The sequence below is a fragment of the Pelobates fuscus genome, chromosome 2, assembly GCF_036172605.1.
Source record: "Pelobates fuscus isolate aPelFus1 chromosome 2, aPelFus1.pri, whole genome shotgun sequence".
In the NCBI taxonomy this organism is placed as follows: domain Eukaryota; kingdom Metazoa; phylum Chordata; class Amphibia; order Anura; family Pelobatidae; genus Pelobates; species Pelobates fuscus.
The window spans coordinates 135,252,305-135,279,103 of record NC_086318.1 but is presented as its reverse complement, the minus strand read 5'-3'; the positions used below and the strand labels follow the sequence as shown (position 1 = coordinate 135,279,103).

General features: G+C 43.6%; 1 protein-coding gene across 2 annotated transcripts in view; it reads left to right on the top strand.

Moving 5' to 3' along the window:
• LAMP3 (lysosomal associated membrane protein 3) overlaps positions 1-26,799 on the top strand; it is a 113,590-nt gene that overhangs the window by 55,788 nt on the left and 31,003 nt on the right. For both annotated transcript variants that reach the window (XM_063442724.1, XM_063442723.1), the window contains exons 3-5: positions 3,612-3,731; positions 6,646-6,700; positions 23,461-23,628. In XM_063442724.1, the coding sequence (XP_063298794.1) occupies positions 3,612-3,731; positions 6,646-6,700; positions 23,461-23,628 (343 nt within the window). The remainder of the gene's footprint in view (positions 1-3,611; positions 3,732-6,645; positions 6,701-23,460; positions 23,629-26,799) is intronic.

Here is a 26,799-nt window from a genome sequence, read left to right as displayed (position 1 = left end):
GCTTTTTTTTTTCTTTCTGCAGCTCTTTTTTTTATATAGACTTCCAAATTTATACCAAACAGGACATCTCCTTCAAATGGTATGGTGCACAAATTAAACTTTGATGATGTATCTGCACCCCAAAAATGCAGCAACAAGGTTCTGCAGTCTGCACGCAGTCACCAAAAGGGCCATGCTCCTGGAAACAAAATATATATATTCAGAAATATATTTGTCAGGATCTGTCAGGATCTGTTCTTCATTTCAACCTATCTGCTCTAGTTTTCTTTAAAACATGGGGGGCGGAGCCTGACCAGCATCCTGATCACACGCATGGCTGCAGAGCTCCTGCAGCTAAATCGAGAAAACTGCCCTAAAACTAGGCAAAAGCGACTCTCACCAGCATCAGAATACCCTGCCTGAGCTCAGTGTGCCCCACTGAACACAAAGATACCTGTCTTGTGAAAATCGATACACATAATCCACGGATGCATGCAGGCGGCCTACTGACGCGGGAACAGGGGAGAGGCGGCCGATCTCCCCGTCCTCTCGTCGACAGCACCGGCGGAATGATGCTCCCCCCCCCCCCCGGATCGGTGGGGGTTATCCCGATCCAAGCATGGTCGCCCAGGCAACAAGCGATGAACCCGCACAGCGAGACTGCAACGCTAACACCCAAGGCAACAAGGGACTGCTCAGGCCCAAACAAAATGGCGACACGGTCGCGGCAAGCCACAAGCCACGCACCAATCAAACCTCCTGGGCGAACACAGGAGTTTTATAAGCGGATTTACTCTACCCTCTGGACACAGTTTCATGCCCAAAGGAGACTCTTTCAAGTGGCAATTAAAATGGTGGCGGCCTGGATTCGCCCGGCACTCAGGCGCCGACTGGGCGGATGTCCCCCCCGTACCTCCAAGGAGCCTCCCCGCCGGGGACCGGCACGGCGAGAATCGACAACAGGTACCCTGGGCACCAGCATTTGCGCCCCTTCGCCACAAGCGAGGTCACACCAACATGCCCCACCTGCTAGCGAATCAGCAGCCCCAGCCACCCCCCTCACACAAGGCGCTGCTTCACCCATACATTCCTACTCACCTCGACCGCAGAGCTCCAGACTCACCCGTCGGGGGCAGCGCAACCCTGGGAAAGTCCCCTCAAGACGCATGGCAGACGAGACCGACGGCAAACGGAGGACACACCTGCCCCTGCCGCTGCACCGCACACAGAGAGAGCAAGTGGGGGACACAGGGACTGGTATCAGGCACCCTCATTGTACCTGGACTTTAAGCGGCATAGGTTGAACGCCATGAACGGACTCACACCAGACCCAGTAAAACAAGGCTATCAGCCAGTTACAGTTATATTTTCTGGGATTTAACGTTCCTTTTTCTGTTTGTCCATATTTGTTTTACTGTTAATTACTATACTGCCTATATAGAACCTAGCAGCCCTACTTGGACCACCCTTAGGTGATTGAAATATTATCCTGAACAGCAAAATTTTGTTTGTTTTTCTCATTGTCTTTCTAACTGTTTTTATTTTTCATGTCCTGCTGTCACTCCTCTCATGACTCACACTGTCTCTCCCTGGTAAAAGCCTAGAATATTTACACCGCCACTCTTCACTCAAGCAGGGCAATATATTATTATTACGCATAGTTGAATCGTATTAAGCAAAGTTAACCTCGAAGTGACATGGTTCAATCTTATTGAGCAGTTAGCACCCTACTGGGTGTTGATAATGTATAGCCTGTATGATGAAAACCACATAACTACCGTAGTGACTTAAGCCTGTTTATATAAAAAAAAAAGTGCAGTGTTTCTTATGCCACATTACTATTACCGCATGATTCTTTTGTGTTTGTACCAGCTGTCGTGGCAGTACAAAACTGATTGTTCATTCTATGCACAAATAAAATAAAGAATTAAAAAAAAAAAAAAAAAACATAAGACAAAGTAGGGACTACTTTGTCTTATGGAGGTTTCCTACGCTTAACCAGCTTTGACCAGCGGAGGAACAAATTGTGTTCTGTTTCCTGTGGTCAGAGAAATTTTCCAACAATTCTCACCTTTCCTCGCGATGCCTCCTTTCTGTATTCCCGAACGCCGGCAAAACTACCGAATTTCGTCCTATCAGATTAAGAGCAGTGCATTCATTCATGTTAGGACAAAATTCGGGACTTTTGTTCAGTTTGAAATTTCATTGTATTGTAACCGCTCCCCTCCCAATAAATGGCCCCATGGTGGAACACCTCTTTACTAGCCTGGGGGAGGGGGGATATTGTATCCCACCCGAGCCCCTACCCATGCCCTGCGAGTGGGAGCTATTCAAGTAAACGGGGGACATAGGGTCCCCCTTGGCCCCCACCGATGAGCTGCAGGTGGGGGCCCTAAATGAAAATGGAGGGAGGACCTATTGTCCTCCCCCCTAGCCCCCACCCCTGAGCGGTGGGTGGGGGCCCTAAATGTAAATCAGGGGGGCCTACAGAGTGCTCTGAGTAATTTTACACAGTGTGGGAAAGTTCTTTGGAATTTTCCCATGCTGTGTAGTTTAACTCATAACTTTCTGATTGGTTGATTGAAAGCAACCAATCAGTGTTTCTATGAGTCAAATTACACATCATGAGAAAATTCCAAAGGACTTTCCCATGCTGTGTAAAATTACTCAAAGCCCTCTGTAGGTCCCCCCCATTTATATTTAGGGCCCCCACCCGCCGCTCAAGGGTCTTTATTGTTTCCTTATTTTTTCCTTTTTGCCCTTTTTTTCTCTGATGATAACAAATATTTTTTTCTGTGTCTGATAAGACTGTCGAGAATGCACTAATTGGTCAATCGCAGTGCATTCTAACAACTATATAGTTAAACACATTTGGTGGATCAACCGGACTCTGTATGAACTACTGATCATTACTTATTATGATTTTACTATGGAGGGGTGTATATAGGAGGTTTTGTACATAATACGTATTTAACTTTTTGCAAAATAAGCTATTGTACATTATATCAAATGTAATTTCTGGTTGTGCACCATTCTGAGTGTATATTGAGCTTTATTAGGCACCATTTGCTTTGACTATTTTGGTAATCTTTTTGGTCTTTCTAAAGATATTAATTGAATAATAAATTAATTTTGCATTACTACAATATTTCATTTTTTTTTGACACATAGTGTATGTGTCTGAGTGCGGTATTGATATTGATTGGTTTGAATGACAAATTGTAGGCCAATGATTCTCACAAAGAAGCACTGAGAGTCATGGCACAGCAATCACTGCACTGTGCCTGCAATGCTTCTCACAGAGAAGCACTGGTTCCTGCCTTTGAGCTGTCTGACTGTCAGAAGGGTTCATCCTAGCACCTTATTAAATGTGTTGTTTTGTCTTGAAACTGGCACTTTTATAATGTGTTTTTATATCCTGGTAACTCTTAAAGCACTCCGAAAGCTAAAGTGCTTTAGGGATTTGGATTATTCCTTTTTCTTTTAAAATACATCCAGTAGTAAATTTGCACATGGTTTATAAACTTTATCCTGCCAGTAGGAACTTGTTTCATTAATTTAATTTAATTTAATTGTGATATTAATATATTTAAAATTCATTGTTACCTTTATTTTTCATTTTCCTCACACAGATTGAAGGGTACTTTGATATCGTACCAGAAACGACAAAAGCAACAGGGAACTGTGGAACTGATGCGGCCAACCTGAACATTACGTTTGCAGAGGGTTTTATAAATTTTGGCTTTGTTCAGGTACATTTTACAAATAATCTTAATATTTTCATGCAATAAAATAATCAGGTCATCAGAGTCTAACACATTCGCATAAAGCGGTTTGTTCTGATCAAATGTAACAATTTAGAAGCATCTGAATTTTATTTCTGATATTTGAACCGTTTTGTAGCTCCCTAATTTGCTATCCTTAGATGGGACTGCCATAATTAATGATACCAAATTAGGAAGCTATCTACTTAAAAAAACTGACAAAATTAACAACAACAAAAAAAGACTTTTGAGATTGTCAAAGTCACATTTAAGGATCCCAAATCAGTTGGCTGTTTAGCTAACAGCTCCCTTATTTGGCATTCTTAAATATTCTACTCCCATGCAAATTATAAATAAAAATAGCAAATTATGGAGTAATCCATTTAACAACTGAATATCAAAATTGAGAAGAGGGCTCTTCTTCATTTTGATTTGTCTGCAGTTTAGCAGATAACTCCTTAAATCGGTACTGTAAATTGTAAAGCAATAGTAAATGGTTTTGACCGCTATTTTTATCCATTCCCCATAGAGAGTATTGAACATCCAAATTTTTCAAAAACGAATGAATGGAAATGAAAAAAAGTATTTTTTTTTCCCTGTGCAAAGCTCTAGAAATAAAATAGCACGATGAAGATAATGTGTTCATGTGGAGCCTAATTACATTTTTCAAAAATGATGAAGTATCATTTTAAAAATGTGGTTACAATGCTTTTATTTATTTGAGTGCCAAAAATGGGTAAATAAGTTAAACAAGCTGTACTCAGGAATTCACTGAGAATTTTCTGTAAGTGAAGTAAGTGAAAAAGAGTGCAGGATCTTCAGCTTATTAAACCGGTCCTGTGTTTGATTTGTCAGAATAGCTTCTAATATCCCACACTGCAGTAATTCTTTGATCTACGATGAATGGTCCTCTTGTGACCTAGGATGGCAAACACGCATCTATTAGACCACTTGAGAACCTTTTTGCAGCTTTCAGATGTTGGAAGATTAAGCAACTTTTGCTTTGATTACTGTTTCCCAATTGCATGATGTTTAAATATTCACTGAGCCAAATCTTGGTCCATCAAGTCATAATGTGGTTGAAGAAACCTATCCCTCCTTCCTACTTGAAAATCGACTCGTAACCCAAAAGGATCTTTCTTTATTCAATGAATAATAAACTGATGCAGAATTCAAGAAAACCTGGCAATTAAAATAATGAATTTTGAATAATGAACTAATTGCATTCCAAAAATATTTATTTATTTTTTTAAATATCAATGTTTTCACCCTAATCAGGGGTAGGGAACCTTTGGCACTCTAGATATTTTGGACTACATTTCTTATGATGCTTTGCTAGAATTATGGCTTGAAGAGCATTATGGGAGATGTAGTCTACATAATCTGGAGTGCCAAAGGTTGTCTACCCTTTAAAGGTGTACTTCATAGTTTAGCATGATGCCAAATAAATGGTTGCTACAAAAAAACAACAATATTGTTCCACTTCTCTGGTTCCTGTTGCAACCTTAGCAGAAGCAATATAATATTATCTTTGTCTAACATTTCTGCATTTCTTACATTTTGGTCACTTTAAAAATAAATCTCCCCTGTACAAGTGAGTGGAAGGCTGAGGCTCTCAAATGTAGATGAAGTAGATCATCCTTGGAAAAACATTCAAACAAGGAACATTTAGAGCGTATGCACATGTTTAATATATACATTACAACACATGAAATTAGAAGTGGTTAATTCCCAGTGGTGTGTCTGCAGTGAGCACTCGAGTCAGTGGTCTAGTGATGCAGGCACTCACCACAGGCTGGGGCAGGAGGGTTGCCATACTTACTCCCCCATGAGCACTGACTCCGAGCCACCCCAGAAAGTTCCCGAGCATTGGAGTGGGCCAGTGCTGAGCGTTGTCCTCGGGAACAAGGAACTGACTCGCATGGTTCGACCATGGCTTCCAACTCTTTACTATAATGTCTCAATTTAGATTAAGTCTTGTAGCTTCTATGTTTAATGCTTTGACCATGTGTCCTATTCAGTGTAGTGATTTACAGGGGAGAAGGCTTCTCAGAGCTTTACCGTAGCATACACCCGCCCAATAGCTTGTCCGCAGTCACTACTTATGGCATCCACAATCACTTGATAACCCTGGGCATCATCCTTAGGCCTACCCCAGCATGCCCACTACCGGGGAAGGTGTGGGGCCTCGGTTGATACCCTCTTAAGCTACCCAGCCCAACAGTCTGAAACCCTGATGCTGCCAAATAGCCATAATACTCTGCTGGCTCCCCTAGATGCAGCAGTTGGCACTAAAACTGGGCAGCTTCACAGTTATCTTCTGCATGTTTAGGTTAATGTTACTATTAGGCTACTATTCTGGCTTTTATGCTAAGTGCTACAGTAGGCACCCACAACATTTCTGCATTCCATATTAACTCAGCAAAGCCTACCTTTACAGACTAATGTGACTAGCAGCTATATCATGTTTAACTACTTCACTAGTTTTTCCTCTTTTATATTTAAAAATGTGCACAAGTTTTCTAGGGTTTCTAATGTTGTGAATGACAAGATGCTTGAGGATTGCTGTTGGGGCACCCCGAGCTTGTATGTATTAATATTATGCAAAACAAAAATACAAAAAAAAAATAATAATTAAAAAAATAATAAGAAATGTGTAAGAAATAATAAGAAATGTGTTTATTCCGAATTTGTTCATAAGCAACTTTAAAAAAAATGACTAGATATAAATGAATTATAGTCATGGTAGGTTTAGTTGAGAGAAGACTTTTAGGAGATATAAACGTGTCACATGCCCGTCTACAACAGGAACTTGAGCTATTTCTATTCAACCTAAAACTTTCAAACTTAATTAACATAGAGTCTAAATAGTTTGTTCTTGTTTTCTTTTTCTTCCCCTCAGGATAAAAGTGGTTATTACATAAAAGAGGTTGATGTGGTTTTCAAACTGTCTTCACGTAAGTAAAAACCATAGAACAAATGATAAAATATATGCAGTGCTTTCTGATCAAGAAAACATGCACCGATGATGCCTAGAACACTAAGAACACTTTTTTTTTAATTTCAAAATTATTTATTTTCATACAAACTTAAATTTAAATTCCAAAAATGATCAACCACCATCATGTCATGTTATATGAAATAATAAAGCCTTCCACAAGTTATTTCCTCAGCCAAAGTTTGTTTTACACAGACTTTGCAGTCAAGTATTTGTGTTCAGCATCATCAATGCATTTTGTTAAGGGTCTCCCTAAATTAAAGGATCACTCTCGGCACCATAAAGACGTAATCAAAATAAAGTTGTTATGGTGTTAAGGAGTTGACTGGGCACGTTCTTACTATAAGGGGTTAAACTGTTCTCGAGTGGTTTAACCCCAATGGTTGCCTCCAGCGCCGGATTTCCAATTCCTCCAGCGGCATCCAGCTTCTGAAATTGACTTTCAGGAAGCGCAGAGTGCTGCTGGCAGAGGTGCCTCTGATTTGCCAGAGCCGTCAGCTGAAGCTCTAAGCCAATTAGTACATCCGCATATATAAAAAAGGTGTGCGTCGGGGGCGGAGCCTGACCACGGAGCAGTCCAGACGTGTGCTGCATGAGCTCCTGTGTCTGGCACACCAAACTCGACAGCACAAACAAGCTAAATGCCTACTGGGCTGCAGAACCTTACCCAACCTGATCCTGACATGCCAGCGGTTCCGGGGATACCTCTCGCGGGCCGCTCCTCCGCTGGCAAACCTGACTCAAGGCTTTGCGGCCTACCAGTAACTGGGCCAAGGAGAGACGGCCGCTCTCCTACAGCTCTAACTGGAGGCGACACACGACTACAGAGGTCCCCCCCCCCCTGGACCGGCGGGGGTTATCCCGGTCCTACCTGGCAAGCACCCGGGCGGCAGATACCTGCCACAGTGAACAACAGGCTGACTCAGACCAGCAGCAGCTTCGCTCCCCTGGGTTGCCCAAGATGGCGGACACACTCACCTCACACACAACAGCGGACCACGTGGAGCGAACACTCCAGGGTATCGACGAGCTATTTGCCCGATTCTGGGCCAAGCTGGAGAGGCGAGTGCAACCCACACAACGACCCAGACAAAGGGGTACCCAGAGAGGCCTAAGCCCAAACACTGAAGGCTTTCAAACAGGCACAAAACCTACCCAGCAACCTACCAAGCCCAGGACCAACCCACGCAAGCCGAGGGTCAGAGGGGCGCCTACCCAGCAGAGACCACCATGTGGGCGGAAAGAACATCGCCGCAAGCAACAAACAAGCAACAGGACACTCCACCGCCTGCGTGGAAAACAGGACTTAGACACTCTGGGTCCTGGGGCCTGGAGCCCAAAGTTGCCAGCCCTTGAACCGACCCGAAGCCACCGAAAGGGTGAGTGCTGCCCAAAACGCACCTTGACCCTGGAGAAGCCAAACGCCCGCAGCGAGAGCATACCGGACATGGGTATCGGTTCAGCCGACACTGGACTGATTACCTGTGGGGGGTAGCCACCGGCTGCACTAAACACTGCACACTAAGAGCCTTACAACGCACATGGTTCTCGGTGCTCTCCCCCACGCTGCCTCTGGAGCGCTGTGCAGCATGCCAGTCGCCGTTTATTGTCTAGCCCATGTATGTTTAAACGCTTGGTCAGCCACATTGCAGCCTTAGGCATCTCCACACGTATTGATGCAGCCTCAAATTATTTGTCTAGACCCACTGCTTAGCCTGGGTACTATGCCCTTCACCTGCCTCTTATAACTAAAACCCTAGCAAATGTATCCTGGTATTGTTAGACTGCATAACCGCATTGTGATAACATAGCTATGTGGTGCAATCTGATAGAGATCGATATATGTACATAACAAATTGCACCCTCATAGCTTGTCAACTTGTTAGGATGATGTACCAACTCAGCAGGCCACTAACTGCAGCCAGTCATGTTAATCCACTTCCTGTAACCACGATTTTTGCTATTGTATGTCGCTTTAACTAACAACCTGATCTAAGCTATATTACTTTACCTATAAAAATGTGCCAATAATCATAGTGCTTCATCTGTTATGCATGAAAATGTGCTCGAGGAATGCTGTTGGGGCACCAAGAGCTTGTATGTATTGTCATTCAAGGCACAACAAAAATAAAGAATAAAAAAAAAAAAAAAATTAAAAAAAATGATGCAATCAAAAAAAAAAAAAAAAAGGTGTGCGTCTACATTCTAATTCTGATTCTTGCCCCAATATATGGCCCCAACCCTACAACAAGTTTATTGGCCAAACCCTATAAACACCCCTAACCACTCATGTAAGAGGCTTTGTGAGGCTTCCAGCAATAGTCTGGATTTTGACATGTACTGGGTACAGAGGCTACCTACAGATGTGGAGCATTTGTTGAGGCACCTCATATCTTTGACATCCAGTCACTGTGATCAGATACCTAGGATAGACTTGCAATATTTCTGGACTGCCTTTTGTCTAAGGCAGGGGTAGGCAACCTTCGGCACTCCAGATGTTGTGGACTACATCCCCCTTAATGCTCTTAGACCCATAATGCTGAAAAAGCATCATGGGAGGTGTAGTCCAAAACATTTGGAGTGCCGAAGGTTGCCTATGCGGCTATGCCTGGTCTAAGGTATCCAGGAGTTTCTTGGTATATGCCTCAGTTGGTATGTATTTACAAAATGAGTCCAGTAACACCACAAGGCAATAGCAACCCAATAGCTATGGCATGGTGACCCAATGATCACCATAGGGAGTCAACAGGACCTATTAATGGAAAGTCTCACTTGTAAGTAGTTCCCCATTAACCATGTTTCATTGGGATCATAATGATCCATTGCTATAGAGTCATTTTGACGGTCAACAAACAGTGTGTTAAGGTTTTTACGTTATGTAGCAGCTATATATTGTGTGCCAGCTGTCAGTAAAGATTTTTCTCATTTCTTTATGGTGACCTCTGTTTACCACAGTAGACAAATAACTCCAACACAAGGGAACAGTTACAGGAAGCTGCTGTCTCATTTAGTGCAACACCACAAACATTAAAAGTGAAGATTTGGTCAGGTGCCAGAAACATGGTTGTTTGTGGTGCTATGCTGAATAAACCTGCAGCTTACTAACAGTTCTCTTGTGTTGGAGTTATATTTCTGCTGTGGATATGAATGGGAACGATTGATTATGAATCAGTTCTCCTCAGAAATATTGGCTTTAACCATGCTGAGCAGGGCACTTTTTTTCTAAGTTTGTTACACTATATTGGAATTATAATTGTCGGTCCTAAAGATGAATCCAAGTATTCAATTTAATGCATTGGTTAACATTACATTCTACTAGTTGATTGCAATACACGTGTTGCCCCATAACAGGTTACATTTCAAAACAGAAGCAGCCATTAGTTCAGCAGCTGAGATCATGGCTTAAATAATGTTTCCCAAGAACTCACTGAAAGAATTGAGTAATATTTGTAAGTCATCAGTCAAGTGAGTGTGCTTTGAAAAGGGAAAAGTGAAGTTTAAAGGGACACTTTCATCTCATTGAATTGATTATAGTGCCTGGAGTCCCCTGGAGCTGCCTCTTGATTCAATGTTTAACCATTTTCGAGCAGTTTAATGCTGAGGCAAACGCAGAGATTAAACACTTTCTTCTAGCCATACTAAATCATACCAGCAATGACAGCTGTGATAGGCTAAATGTGGTCAGCTGACACTCTCAACCATTCACCACAGGTCATGCGTCCTTATTAACCAAAGCAGCACAGAGGGAATTGGCTCCTGGGGACTCGTTTAGTATTAAAACATGGTGTCAATCACACATGTTGCTCACACACCTGAATTCCCTGAACAGCTAAATTTCAGATAATTATATGCATGTGGATGGTGTTCATCAGTTACCTTTGTTTCTTTAAAAAAAAAATGTATTATTAAAATGTTTCTTTTACAAGTAAGCTATGGATGTCTGCTATAAATACACCCATAGATGACAGCGTTTTACTTTAAAAATGTTCACTTTCAAAGTATGAATTAAAAGAGATGACACTACAATGACTCTGTATTGAAATGACTGTTAATACAGTTTATAAAAATGGGCATCAATACAGCTTCAAGTATAGTACTGTAATTATGCAAGAGAAAGGCAGTATAACCCATGCATTAACTGTATGGGTAGTTAAAGCTACAGGGTGCTTAAAGTTATCTTGGCAAATCCAATCCACAGAATCTTCAAACTCTACGCCCGTCCACTAATAACATTAAACACCCCTAACCACTAACCTTAAGTCCTCCTTACTAACCCTAATGCTAATGACCCGCAAACATTAAACATCCCCCATAACTTTACTTCATCCTCCCCTCTAATTTTAGATGCCGCCCTTTTTATTAAAGGACCACTATAGGCACCCAGACCACTTCAGCTTAATGAAGTGGTCTGGGTGCCAGGTCCAGCAAGGTTTAACCCTTTTTGCTCTAAACATAGCAGTTTCAGAGAAACTGCTATGTTTACAGCAAAAAGGGTTAAACCTTGCTGCTATGTTTACCTATGGGTTAATCCAGCCTCTAGTGGCTGTCTCAGTGACAGCCGCTAGAGGCGTTTCTGCGCTTCTCACTGTGATTTTCACAGTGAGAAGACGCCAGCGTCCATAGGATAGCATTGAGAATGCTTTCCTATGAGACTGGCTGAATGCACGCGTGGCTCTTGCCGCGCATGCCTATCCAGCCGATGACGGAAGAAGAGGGAGGAGAGTCCCAGCGCCGAGGGAGCCCGGTAACCCCTTCCTCCCCCTTCAGCGCCACGGAAGTGGGACCCTGAGGGTGAAGGCACTCTCAGGGCACTATAGTGCCAGGAAAACGAGTATGTTTTCCTGGCACTATAGTGGTCCTTTAATGTTTCAGTGCTGCTGCATTTTAAAGAGTGCAGAAACATTTTTGTGTTCCTTTAATGAACAAGTTAACATGGTGAAGCTTAAAACAAATATAAATATTCTAGAGGTATTTATCAAATGCTAAGGGTGTATATTCAGCACTAGATAGCATTAACCTGTATATAAGCAATTGGAAGGATGCCTGAATAAATGTAATTTCGCAATTTACCTCATGTGACTGTAAGTAGAATGCACACTCATTCTGCCAACCTCGACCAGAGAAATCCAGTTCTGATACAGGTTGCACTAAAATTCCTTATCTGTCCAATATCAGATTCTACACACACCCTCTGTAAATTCACACTCCCCAGTCCCTGTGTCTTCCTCTTGGCTATTGGATTGAAACAACAAGCACGTATTAAAGCATTAAAATGGCAGCCTGGATAATAAAAGGCTCTATGTGCTCGTTTTGCACTTCTTACTTTCTTTGGTAATCTGGCCCTTGTGACTCTCAGTTGCCTTACATCGACCCATCAACTTCTCCATGAAGTCAAAGAAGGAAGAACTTCCAGAAAAAGGAGAAGTACTAGAAAACGACAGCTTGAACTGAACTAGAAAGATGGCAGACAATTTATCCATTGCGTCTTCTTACACTTTCATTTTAATTCAACAGTTTCTTACAGGGTTTATGAAATGAGTAGATAAGCTATTGGTAGTAATTATACTCATCTTATACCATGAAAGGAACCCATGCCTGATTTGATAGCAGGTACATTGTAACTGATAGCCACTTTATAAACAGCTCCATTTAAAGTTTTGTGAGTGGAGGTGTCAGACATGATTGTGCATGTGCATGACATACACATATTTGGACAGGTAAAAGAGGAAGTACAGTTTCCTTCTCTGGGATCAGGCATTAAAAGAGTAGGCTTGGGGGCGTGGCTTGATCGCCATGAGAAATGGCCGCATAATCAGAGCACTCTGCACCCGAGATCCCTAAAATGCACCGTAACAAGCTTCTTCCCCAACATCACCTACGGCAACCTGCCAGGAACACTGACAGAACAGCTCCGGAACATGACCAGCTACAAAATGACCAAAAAAACATAAGGGTAACGCACCTTCCGTGGTGGGCATTCTGCGAGCACAGAGGCCCTCACCCCTCACCTTCCAGGATGGCGCCAGCCTGACCCGTTTTGCCTCCCTGACCTCGCCGGGCTCACCAGACTCGACTTGCCACTCACATGCAGACTCATCAGGGGCCATACTCCGCTCCTTAGCTGTGAGAGAACAACACAGGAGGTGAAAGCAGAAATACAGGCGGTAAGAGCCTGAATAGACTCCTTAGAGTGCTGCATGGAGTACGTGGTGATGGTGCACAATGGAGCAGCCACACTGACCAACTTGTTCCTAAACAGAGCTCGAGCTGGACATGGAAGACGCTTCCAACAGGTCCAGAAGAAATAACATGAGGGTAAGGGGCCTGCCAGAGAGCATAAGGGATGCTGACCTAGAACACACTCTGCTCACCTGTTTCAAGGAATGCCTACCTGACATACCAGACCAGCTATGGCTCATTGACAGGGTCCATAGGGCACTGCGGGCTAAGGATCCTCCAAACGGCCCACCCAGAGATGTCATCCTACACTGGCATTTTTTCTCCACAAAAGAGGAAATAATGAAGACCAGCAGGCGACACACCTTCAAGCATGAGGGACAAGACATAGGCCTCTTCTAAGACATCGCACCCCTCACTTTGGCACGCCAGAAAGAAAGGAAGCCAATTGCTGATCTTATCAGGGCTAAGGGACTGCGGTTCGCCTAGTGATTCCCCTTCAAGATGCTGGTATTTAACTACCCGAAGTCCGCAATTCTCCTCCCTTCAGCTGACCCCAAAACATTCCTTAGAGACCTGGGTATTGAAGTGCCCGAAAACTTCCAAATGCCCCACACAGAGGCCCTAGAAGCTTGGGACTTTTGCCACGAGACTGAATGGAGCAACGCACCTGAACTGTATAAAGCCTGCTAAAGTGCACACACTGGCGCTCTACCACACATCACCGATAATGGGTCAACTCACTTACTGAACAATGCGTTCCTGATGATATTATTTAAATCTTTATGATATTTTGCTGTACTGTACGAATGTTGGCGGATCTACACCACCATTTAAAAGAGTTCTCGACGGGGTGCTCGGCAGCTCGATATCCGCTCTGGGGTAGGTGATATTCCCCGCGGTGTGGATAGCCACCCCCAATTGGCCTGGCAACAGATGAGATCCGTTTTTTTTTTCACACAATGTTTACAAAAGTCATGAAAAAATGCATGTCATGATTGTTATGCATGTCACACAGACACTACTTGTGGCGAACAGAACCTCGCCATGGGCTCCTGGAGGAGCCTGCTTGCCGGGCTCCTGCCTCATGACTTCGGTTCTACACCACTAAGAAGGGCACTGTTCAGTGGCAACGTTCCCACAAACAAGGTGATGAAGCTCCAGGGTAATACTATTGACTATGTTCGGTACTTTGTTCGTTTTAAAACTACTGAACTAGACCAACCACTAGCCATGATTTCATGGAACTGTTTTGGGCATAGGACCCCGAATCCCTTAACCGATCTGGGTAATTTGGGATATGTTGGTAACCCAGATTGGGTCTATCAGGGAATGTAACTTTTGTGGGGGTTTTATATATTTTTGGGGTACTTTTGAGGTATTGTTGTATTGCATGTTTTCTGTACTGGGAGATAATTCAATTTAGATGTGTACTTTGCAACACTCTCCTCTCAGGTCCAGCAAGGAATGTCTCTGGAATGTAATTTAGGAAACCCCTGGCATGGGGAGTTGCATAAAAGGCCGTGTGTCGCTCCCAATAAACCAGTTCACCCACAGCATAGAGCCTCGTTTCATGTGTGGGGAGAAAAGCTATACCTGCTATAATCACTTGATATACTGCTCTTTGGATTATACAGCTATACTCTCTTGGAGGAGAAGTCTTCCCACTGGGAGCTGGATCCAGGTGTTGGTCCAGAGTGGGAAGGGACGGTGAGACCCCAGTCAAGCTGCAGCGGCTAAAGTGACTACGGTGCTTATGGTGTCCAGTGCAGTGCTTATAGCACTCTGTGATACTAGGAAGTAGCGAAGTCGGGGTACCAGGTGGTCCACCACACTACTCTTGTCTTTCCTGCTTTTTCCTTCTTCTCTTTCCCCTTCTCATTCTCCTACCCCTCTCTACCCTTATCCCCCTCCTCCCTACTAGGCAGGGTAACCGACAGAAAAGGCGGACATAGTCACTCTCAGATGCTCGACTGACAACAGCAGGTAGCACCAAGACATCGCTTAGGCTTACATCGCTAAACGTCAATGGCCTGAACGTCCCTAATAAGAGACAACTCCTCCTCAGGGAAATAAAGAGGCAAAGAGCCGATATTGCATTCATACAAGAAACCCACATACAGCGCTCATCCCAGGTCCTGGTGGTCGATAGACATGTGCAATTCGTTTCGGTCCGAATGCGAATTCGGACGAATTTCTGGCAATTCGGACATTGAGGTACTTCCGAATGTTTGAATAGCTGAATTGCTGAAATGCTGAAGTCCCGAAGTTCCAAAGTTGCCGAAGTTCCGAAGTGTCAAAGTGCCGCAGTGTCGAAGTATTGCCTAAGTACTAATATACTTACCCAGTGGAAGAATGAAGAATGTTACACTGTATACAAGTTTAAATAAAAAGTATACAAACATAGCCAGGATTCAGCTGTAAGCATTTGCAACACTTACAACAATCAAGTAACACACATTCATATAAAATGTGAGTTACTTAGCCTGTCAATGGAATGACAGGAATAAATAAGTAGATAACTCCACGGTATTAGGGAGTTATCTACTAATAGGCTGGAAGACCTAAATTGGTCTTTCAGCCACATTTACTAATACTAAGTAAAGATTACTTAGTATTAGTAAATTATGCCCTAAGCGCTATACCGCGAGTAGGTGTATATTTAGGTGTATTAAAAAACCAAACACATCCCCGCTCCCGAGCCCCCACCCGTGCCGTGCGAGTGGGGGCTTCTAACCTGAAGGGGAGACCTATTGCCACCCCCGGCCCCCACCCCTGAACGGCGGGTGGGGCCCTAAAGTAAAATAGGGGGGGACCTATTGTCCTCCCCCCTGGCCCCCACCCCTGAGTGGCGGGTGGGGGCCCTAAAGTAAAATAAGGGGGGGACCTATTGTCCTCCCCCGGCCCCCACCCCTGAGCGGCGGGTGGGGGCCCTAAGTTAGAATAAGAGGGGGACCTAATGTCCTCCCCCCTGGCCCCCACCCCTAAACGGTGGGTAGGGGCCCTAAATACCAATAAAGGGGGGACCTAATGTCCTCGCCCCTGGCCCCCACCCCTGAGCGGTGGGTGGGGGCCCTAAATTAGAATAGGGGGGGGACCTAACGCTCTGATTGGTTACTTTCAATCCACCAATCAGAGTGTTGTTATGAGTCAAATTACACAGCATGGGAAAATTCCAAATAACTTTCCCACGTGATGTAAAATGACATAGAGCACTCTGATTGGGTGGATTTCAAGCCAACCAATCAGAGTGCTGTGACAGGTAAATGTAGAGATTTACCTGTCAGTCTCTTCATTTACCTGTCAGAGCACTCTGATCGGATGGCTTAAATAAACCAGACTGCTCTGAGCCTAATTGCAGGGCGGAGCAAGGCTTTATAAGCCTTCCCCTGCCCTGCAGAGCTCATTCTGCGCGGAGCCCTCCATGAGTGAAGAAGGATTTTTTTTTGCGCTCTGTTTTTTTTTTTTATTTCTAATTTCGACGGTCATTATGGATTTTTATCCTTAGTTAATGGTCTCCCCTAATTATTTTTAGGGTGAGGGGGGTAGGTAGTGGTTAATTTTTTTTGGGAGGATGTGACTAGGGGTTTGGGGACCCCTAGTCACCTGGGGGGGTTAAATTATTATTTATAGCCCCCACCCGCCGCTCAAGGGTGGGGGCCAGGGGGAGGACATTATGTCCCCTCATTATTGGTATTTAGGGCCCCCACCCACTGCTCAGGGGTGGGGGGCCAGGGGGAGGACATTAGGTCCCCCCTTTATTCTAATTTAGGGCCCCCACCCACCGCTTAAGGGTGGGGGCCAGGGGGGAGGACATTAGGTCCCCCCTTATTGGTATTAAGGGCCCCCACCCACCACTCAGGGGTGGGGGCCAGGGGGGAGGACATTAGGTCCCCCCCCTTATTCTGATTTAGTGCCCCCACCGGCCGCTCGGGGGTGGGGGCCCAGGGGGAGGACAATAGGTCCCCCCATTTTTTTACTTTAGGGCACCCACCCGCCGCTCAGGGGTGGAGGCCAGGGGGGGCAATAGGTTCCCCCTTTAGTTTAAAATCCCCCACTCACGCGGCACGGGTGGGGGCTCGGGAGGGGGGACACTTTTTTAACAATGAGCAGCCACTGGCTGTTCACTGTTTAATAGACATGCCCCTACTCACGGTATAGCGAGTAGGGGCATAATTTACTAATACTAAGTAATTTTTAGTCCCGAAGTCCCGAGTTGCCGAAGTCCCGAATTTCGGAATGCCGAAACTAAAATTTTCCCCATGCACATGCCTAGTGGTCGATCACATCTACACGAGTGCCTATGCCTTTAGGTCTCAGGTAAAGAGGCATGGAGTGGAAATAGTCATACACAAAAACTGCTCATTCCAGGTGCACACAGAAACAGACGGTAGATATCTCATCCTCACAGGTACTATTCATAACACCACATAACATTTGATCAATGTATATGCTTCTAACAACCCTGATAACGACTTCTGGTCAAATCTCGGTACTCTAGTCGCATCGCTCCCACATGGTGTGGTGGTGGGGGGAGACCTCAACGTGACACCGTGCCCAGCAATTGACCGCAGTGTAAAGGGGGGACAGCCAAGATCACAGGGGAGGGGGGACAAGATAAACTACTAAAAAATGTCATTGCCCAAATGGGGCTGCTGGATCCATAGAGACTCCAGCACCCCAGTACAAATGATTTCACATCTACACGGCGGCCCATTTTACCTACTCACGAATCAACCAAATTGGCATGTAATTTGTCCAGACCATAAATAAATCTAATATCATGGTCCGACCACGCAGACATAGGACTCCACTTGAGGTTGCCAGCAGCGTGCCCACAGTGGAAATGGAGACTTGACCGCCGTCTCCTACGGGATCCGGACACAGCTGAACAGATAAGCTTGGAAATCAAAAGCTATTTCCAAGACAATCAGTCCCCCGAGCTAGGCCCCACAACTATATGGGCCACCCACATAGTGGTCCTACGAGGCTTAATAATTAAACTGGCCCGGGCCCGCAAAAAGCACAAGTTTGAGAGACTCTTTGAGCTACAAAAAGCACTGCGTAAAGCAGAAATGCAGCACAAACAAACACGGACTCCATTGAAACAAGCCGAACTTGGGGGAATTAGACATCTAATACGCGAGCTAGCTAAGAGGATTTTTTATGAAAGATCCGACAAGATGGACATGCCGTTGGCACAAGCAAACCCAGGCAAAAACACAAACTGATCACAACAATCAAAGACACCCAAGATAACATAGCCACCAACCTGGTAGAGATTAATAAAATCTTTACTGACTACTTTACACAGGTATATAATCACTCACCCACGATGTCCAGTCAAAATGTAGAATACACAAGGCTGGTACAAGCTTTTCTCGACAAGATAAAATTGCCGACAATTAAAGAAGACCGTATCAAAAGCCTTAGGAGCCCTTAATAACCAGTGAAGAGGTAGATATAGCCATATCGGCCCTAAGAGGCAACAAAGCCCCAGGCCCAGATGGCTTTGACAGTCCCTACTACAAAATCTTATGAGAAAACCTGAAACTTTATCTAACCAAGGTCTACAACAACTGGAGGGAAGGGAGCACCCCAAACAAAGATTTACTGACAGCTGACATCACCATGATCCCCATGCCAGGCAGGGACGAGACCCAAGTCCAACACTACAGACTGATTTCACTGATAAACTTTGACGTCAAAATATATGCAAAACTCCTAGCCTCTAGGTTAAACCCAGTCTTGAACAAGCTGATCCACCCAGACCAGGTGGGATTTGTGCCTAATAGGCAACTGTATGAAAATACCAGAGGAAGAGTGGATCTCATCTGGTGGGCACTCACAAAGCAGATGCCTTCTCTGGTCCTCTCCTTGGACGCGAAGAAGGCATTTGACCGGGTGCAATGGCATTACCTATTTGCCCTACTACAACACATCGGCCTGCCACAGTCCTTTATCACAGCAGTAAAGGTGCTTTACTTGGACCCCGCAAGCATAAGTATCTATCCCAGGATCAGGGAATTACCCATTTAAAGTCGGCAACAGCACAAGGCAAGGATGCCCCCTGTCTTCCCTCCTCTTTGTCATTGCCCTGGAGCCACTTTTACACTTTATCAGAACACACCCGGAGATCTGGGGCCTAACAGATGCAAACCAAGGAATTCAAGGTGTCAGCCTATGCGGATGATGCATGCTTAATCTCCGCAACCCGGTGGTTTCCCTCCCCTCGTTGCTAGACCTTCTGGATACATATGCGAAAGTATCAGGTTATAAAATTAGCCTAGACAAGTCGGTAGCGATGCTGCTAGTCATGACACGGAAGGAGGCATTGTTGCTGGGGAGGAGACAGGGTCTTAAAATCAACTTCCACTCACTCAAATACTTAGGAACAACGTTAAAAGCCGATCCCACCAAGTTATACTCAGATAATTTCACAACACTGACAAAAACACTAACAAAAGATTTAGAAAAATGGGATGAGAAACCCATATCGGGGATAGGGAGATTACATGCAGTAAAAATTAATCTACTGCCGCGACTGCTATTTCTGTACCAGGCCCTACCAATTAAAGCGAGTAAAAGAGACCAAAGCCATTTACAGAGTATGACAACTTCATTTGGGCAGGGAAACAACACAGAGTAGCCAGACATGTATTGCACCGACCCAAGACACACAGAGGGCTAGGCCTCCAAATCCTTTATCTTTACTATCTAGCTGTACAAATAGCACAAATAGTAGCATGGCACTCTCCAACTGACGCACACAAATGAGTGTATTTCGGAACATCACTAATGGGAACGCCATTTTCTAATATGGGTACCCAAAACGCAAAGACCGAATCTGAGCACGACTTGCCCGGCTATATTGAATTCCATACGAATCTGGGACCTCACGGCCCAAAAATACTCGCTAAAACACACCCCTTCCCCCCTGACCCCGTACTTACACAACAGGGCATTTGAGCCTGGAATTAGCGCTAGGGACTTCAGGGGTATAGAGCCGTAGGGGATGCAAAGATACTTCCAAATGTATAAACAGGGCACGTTCAGGTCATTCGACGAACTAAAGACACTAGCACCGCTAAATACCAAAGATTACTTCAGGTACATCCAACTTATGGACTTTGCCGGAGACCAACAAGTAAAGACAGCAGCACAGACCCCCATGACTTTTTACAAAAAACTATGTATAACAGAAGCCACACATAAAGGCTTGATCATCACAGTTTATACATAACTGCAACCACACAAAATGCTCATGAGGTGATACATAACACCAGAGAAACTTTTCCGCATGGGTAAAACAACCACAGATGAATGCTGGAGAGAATGTGGGAACAAAGGCACTTTTATACACATGTGCAGGGGCGTATTAGCCGCGAGGCAAACAAGGCATTTGCCTTGGGCGGCATTTTCCAGGGGGCGGCAAAAAAAGCCGCCCCCAAATGCCCAAGGCAAATGTCTTGTTAGCCTTGCGGCTAACAGACATGCCGGTGGGCTGCTGGGTGATCGGGCGGCACTGCCTGCCTGGCTGGCTGGCTGGCGGGCGGCCGGCCGGCGAGGGAGCACTTCCCCTGAGCTGTCTGCTCAGCTCCCTCGCCAGCCGCAGAGTGAGGGTCGGAGGCGGAGCCGGAATATGACGTCATATTCCGGCTCCCAGCCTCACTCTGGCGCGCGAGGGAGCTGAGCAGACAGCTCAGGGGAAGTGCTCCCTCGCCGGCCGGCCGCCCGCCCGCCAGCCAGCCAGGCAGGCAGTGCCGCCCGATCGCCCAGCAGCCACTGGACCACCAGGGAAGAAGAGACACCCCCCCTCCCCAGCATTCCCAAAGGTAAGGAGGCTGGGGGGGGGGGGTTAATTAAAAAAAAACGTGTTAAAAATAAATATAAAAAAAACGTGTTAAAAATAAATATAAAAAAAGTGTTAAAAATAAATATAAAAAAATGTGTTAAAAATAAATTAAAAAAAAAAAATGTGTTAAAAATAAATTTAAAAAAAAGTGTTAAAAATAAATTTTAAAAAAATGTGTTAATGTGGGTGGGTGAGTGTGTGTCTGTGTCTGTTAGTGTGTGTGTCTGTTAGTGTGTGTCTGTTAGTGTGTGTGTGTGTGTGTCAGTGTGTGTGTCTGTTAGTGTGTGTGTCTGTTAGTGTGTGTGTGTGTGTCTGACTGTGTGTGTATGTTAGTGAGTGTGTATGTTAGTGAGTGTGTATGTTAGTGAGTGTGTGTGTCTGTTAGTGTGTGTGTCTGTTAGTGTTTGTGTCTGTGTCTGACTGTGTGTGTCTGACTGTGTGTGTATGTTAGTGAGTGTGTATGTTAGTGAGTGTGTGTCTGCTAGTGAGTGAGTGTGTGTCTGTTAGTGTGTGTCTGTTAGTGAGTGTGTTTGTCTGTTACTGAGTGTGAGTGTGTCTGTTAGTGTGTGTGTGTTTCTGTTAGCTAGTGTATGCGTATCTGTCAGTGAATGTGTGTGTGTGTATTTAGTATGCGGGGCGGGGGGAAAGGTTGGGTGGGGGTGGCGCGGGGGAGGGGGGGCGCCTGAGTTTTGTCCTGCCTAGGGCAGCACAAAACCAGGATACACCACTGCACATGTGGTGTACCTGCCCAAAATTAGCTAGTTTCTGGGTTCTAGTCATGGTGATACAAAGACAAATAGACGTAGAGCCCTGGATGTTTCTGTTTTCGGTAAAGGGCCTGACCACCAAGGAACAAAAGTCGCATAACAATATCACATTAACAGCGAGACGAGCAATAGCCCAATCCTGGCTCAACCGCACAATACCCACCATAGACCAGGTCATTCTCAAAGTAAAAGATCACTTATGGAAAACTAACAGCTCAGGTTAGAAACATAGAGCGGGCTTTCACAAAGATCTGGCAACCCTGGGAGAAATATCTAGAACTCTAAAAACCCAGAGGTAATGGGAAAACAGGGGCTCCTCACGTGTAGGTCTCAACAAAAGAGTCAGGATCCGTCCCTCCCTTGCTTTCCCCCTCAGTTCCCCCTCCACAATTGCCTACCCCTCCCCCCCTTCCTACTGCTAACCTCTCTCCCCTCATCCTCCCTCTCTCTTTTCTTTTTCACACCCCCAGATAAACCAAGGATAAACTCAGACAGGAGAAAGTACACAGTGTAAAGTCATACTCGTAGCGAGTGCTAACACACGAGGTCCTAAGAGCAGGTACAAGCCTACTTACGGCAGGTGATTAATACGTCCTGCATGTATGAAATGTAAACATCCTATGAACCTACCCCGCTCTGCTACACCATATACCAGCTGACACCACTACATATCTTGTACATAATATATGTATACAGTCTCGAAGATGTAACACAACCAAATATGTAACCTACTTTGATTGTTAAGCTGCACCTATCAAAGACCTGTACACTCTAACCTTTGTGCACTGATACGAGATGTCTAATTATTTGTCATAAATCTACCTGTGCTCAAAAATATTTAAAAAAAATACTTCTTGTGCTCCATTGCAAGAAGCACAATATGTTAGAGTGCTCATAGTGTCCCCTTGATACAGTCTTTCTTTATCAGAGGTCCTAATGTCAAACCTCTACTTTAAAAAGACAGGAAGGAAAGCTTTTCATTTAAAGTTCCTTGCTACAGTTTTACAGGTATTAAGGGTGATAAGGAAGTGACCTCCAACAGCTGATGTGTCAGCCTATAAAACTATACAATAGAATAGCCAATAGCACATCGGTATTGTTCCTCAGAGGACAAGTCAGAAATAAACCTTGCTTGCATGCACAGCAAAACTTACTGTTTTCAAGTTTTCCCCAGTACTTTTCTAAAACATGGCTTAAATTGCTCCAACATGCTCCAACATGCCTTAATACACATTTCTTTTTTTGATCTTGCCAACGTCATTGTAAAATGTGTGGTTAGAATCCATGAATTTAGGTAAATTCACCACTCACTTGAGAGCTACTATAAATCACTGTCAGCTGACGAAGTTATTTTATTTCTTACATGAGATGGATCTATAAGCACTTAGGTTGCCCATCAGATAAAACAATTATCACAGCGGTTTTGGAACCTATCATGATAGCTAACATTGGATATATTATAATAGTATTTCATTTTATTTGCTTTACCTTACAGAATACTTAAGATTTTACATTCAAGGATTGGTATTAGTGTTCATATTATATTTTTCTTTGGGGTTATTTGAAAAATGGCTTGCTAAATCTAGAGCAAAGTTGACAAAATAGGAAAGTGGATAAAAACCATTCACTTTTTCACTATTCTACTTTTCCACCAGCATCTTGTCAGGGGCTTCCTGATTCAAGTCTCAGACATGGAGTGGAGGTTCATGGGCACACCAATCAAGCACCAGCTTAAAGTCTTTGGGGTAAACTAGTTGTTAAGCTGGTGTACAAGATCATCTTGCACCATAACAACTTTATTCTGCTAAAGTTGTTATATCCAGTGTGCCCTTTAAATGCTTACAATTTTTACAAAATCCGTTACTGTGACGTTACAGTCAATTTACTAATAGTCAATGTGTCCTTTATTTTGTTTTGCAGAGACTTGGAGAGCCAATTCCACAAATGAAAAACTGCTGTATACAGACAAAGGCTACGCAGTTAAATGTAAAAATACTCCAACTATAAAATTTAAAAATGATTTGAATCTTGTGATGGCTGAAGTAAAACTCCAAGCTTTTGACCTTAACAACGGAGAGTTTGGTAAAGGTAGGTGGAGTTATTTCAAAATAAAACTGGGTGATTACCATATCTGATGACCACGATGATGAATACTGTTCAGTTTAAGTTTAAAGGACCAGCTTTGTCTGTTTCCCCACTGCAGCCCATATTACACCACTACAGCCCTGTTTACCCTACTACAGCCCATATTTCCCATTATAGCCCTTTAACCCTCACTACAGCCCTCAACCCCCACTACAATCCTAATCCCCCAATATAGCCCATAGAAATAAGAATTTGCCTTTTGTAGAGTTTTCACGTATAGTATATTTAAAACAGAATTTGCAAATTGTAGAGAATGGTAATGGCACATTTTCCATGTATGTACTGAAATAGAAAAATAAAGCGTCCATACTTATTTTATATCTTACTTTTCTCTTCGGTGTCTGTAAGTGTATTTTTTATTCTCTAGAATATTGATATATTTTTTTATTTGGAAGGGGGGTGAGGCCTCATTGAAATCATTTTAAATCATCTTAATTGCCATGATTGGGGCATCAAATTGACAAGCAATTTTAGTATTAGTGGAATTTTTAGACCTCAACATATATGTTGAGATTGGAATGTTGAAAACTTGTACATTCTTCAAAAAGGTGGACGTCTACAGCTACATACGGGAAAATAGTTGTCATCTTTCCACGTGGCTGTTGAACCCTCCCCAAGGCCCAACACTTCAGAATGAAACAAAATTGCACAGATGACAATAAATTCCACATCACATCAAACAGGCACATCAAATTATGAATGATTTTAAACAAAAAGGGTTTCAAGAAAGACTATTACAAGATGCCTATGAAGAAGTATTATTATTGCCATTTATATAGTGCCAACAGATTCCGTAGCGCTTAAGTATCACAAAGAGACAGGAAAGAGCTGATAGAGTATAAAGGAAAAGTTTCATTATGTGTGATTTTAACTGTAAGAGCAAACAACTAAAGAGAATCATTTCTAAATACTGGCCAATTTTGAGAAACAACACTATCTTAAGCACAATCCTTCCGGAAAAAACAGGTTTAACTCCACCTACCTACATGTCTACCACTTCTGGGTGCACTGTCCCAGTCCCCTTAACCCTGCAATGGTAATTACCACTGTTATTGATAAACTGCAATAATTACCTTGCAGGGTTAACTCCACCTACCTACATGTCTACCACTTCTGGGTGGCTAGTTGACTTTTGGTTGCCTAACAAACGCTGGATGACCTCACGTTCTTTATGAGGACATCCAGCGTCATATAAAACCCCATAGGAAAGCATTTTCTAGTGGGTAGTCATAATGCATGTGTGGCGCTTGCCGCATATGCGCATTAGGTCCCCCATTGACTGACGTCGATGGAGGAGCAGAGGTGGAGCCTGACCCAGCGCTGAGGGACATCAGCACTGAAATCAGGTAGGTGATAAAAGGGCTTTTAACCCTCTAGGGTCACAGAGCGAGGGGGGCACCAGGGAATGGGCATTGTAGGTCACTTTAGTGCTAGGAAATGAACTTTTGTTGTTACACCAATATCACTGATGATATTGCAGTAGTCCAGTGGTAACTCCCTAATTAAAGCGAAAATTCCCCCATACAAAATACAAAGAATATATTTTTTTTAAATCACTGTTTAGTAGATATAGCCCCGTTGAAAACCTGCTTGTGTTTTTTTTTATTGGGGTATATCTGAAAACAGCTTGCAATAGCTGCAGATCTCTTGTCTGCAGTCTGTGCAAACCCTACCCAACTAACCCAGCCATACTTGCTGTGGCGCTCCAGTCACAGACTTCCCAATGCAGCTCAAAGAGAAGTCTTTGCGAGGCAGGTGCTGTGAGCAATATCAAAGTAAAGTACAAGATAACTTAAACTTGACCTGGACTGGCATGTAATATCTCAGTCTTTCTTTTTTTTTTTTTTTTCTTTTTTTGAGCAAAAGCCAGCCTTCTGACCACATGAACAGTTTATGATACTTGGTTTATTTGCATTACAGATGTGGACTTTGATCCAGAGATAGAGTACCTTTAGTGACATGATTCTTATCTTTTAGATACCTATATTTTTACTGCAACATATAGGCAGAAAGTATGAGTTCTATGCAAAGGTGTAAAATACACAGCCACAGCAATGCTATTTTGATCAAAGAGACTCACTAAAGAATTCAGGTTAACCCTGGTGATGCTAAACAAAAAAAAACAAAAAAAGACAATTCAGACGAACCCTGGCGATGCTGGGACAGAATCATGCCCAACCTGCATGACAAGGATAGATTGCCAGGTCATTATTTGTTTGACCATTTTAGTCACCTTCGATAAAACCTAGTGGACTTTTTTATTTTTCTCCAAATTTAGACCCCTTGTACTTTCTTTAAAAGTTGGTGTTTATTGAACCTCAACTAATTGCTGTGTCCACCCTATACTCCTGGCTCACAGGTTATTCTCAATAGACTCTGCCTTATATATTTATTGATTATACCGGTTTAGCAGAGGGCATCCAACCTTTGACCCTTCAGATGTTGTGGACTACATTTGCAATAATCGTCTTACAGCCATAATACTGGCAGAGTGTGAGAGGAGATGTAGTTCACATCTGGATTGCCAAAGGTTGCCTACACCTGCTGTAGAAGCTTTTAGTAATTGGTGTTGTAGCAGAGTTATGCCAGTTACTCAATAGCAATTTGGGCTTAACTTTGCGGCAAATTTAGTTTTTTTTACCCTTCACTGCTTGGTGTATCTAAGTGATTGTCGAGGTACAATAGTGAGGCATTATCCAATCCTAATAAAATCATCTGTCTTATCTTAACATCTTAACCTATAGCAAGCTTGCAGGTGTATCTTCATGTTCGGGCCTTGCTCAAAGCTAAATTTCACTATAACTACGCACTTAGAATTACTATGTATACGCACTTAGAATTAAAGATGTTAACTACGCAGTTACATTACTATGCAGTTATGATCAAAGGGAGAAACACAGGAAATAAGGCCATCAGCAGAAACATACAGGATGTAACACTAATACTTGTTACACAATGTTCTATAGCTCTTGTCTAGGGGTATATTCACTAAGCATTGTATATAGACAAAGTATATTGTTTCAAATAGCTGATATGCTCCAAGTTAGCCGATTTTAAACAGACTGAACATCCTGTCATCTGTACATAGATAATGTGATTATAGTAGGTCTGATA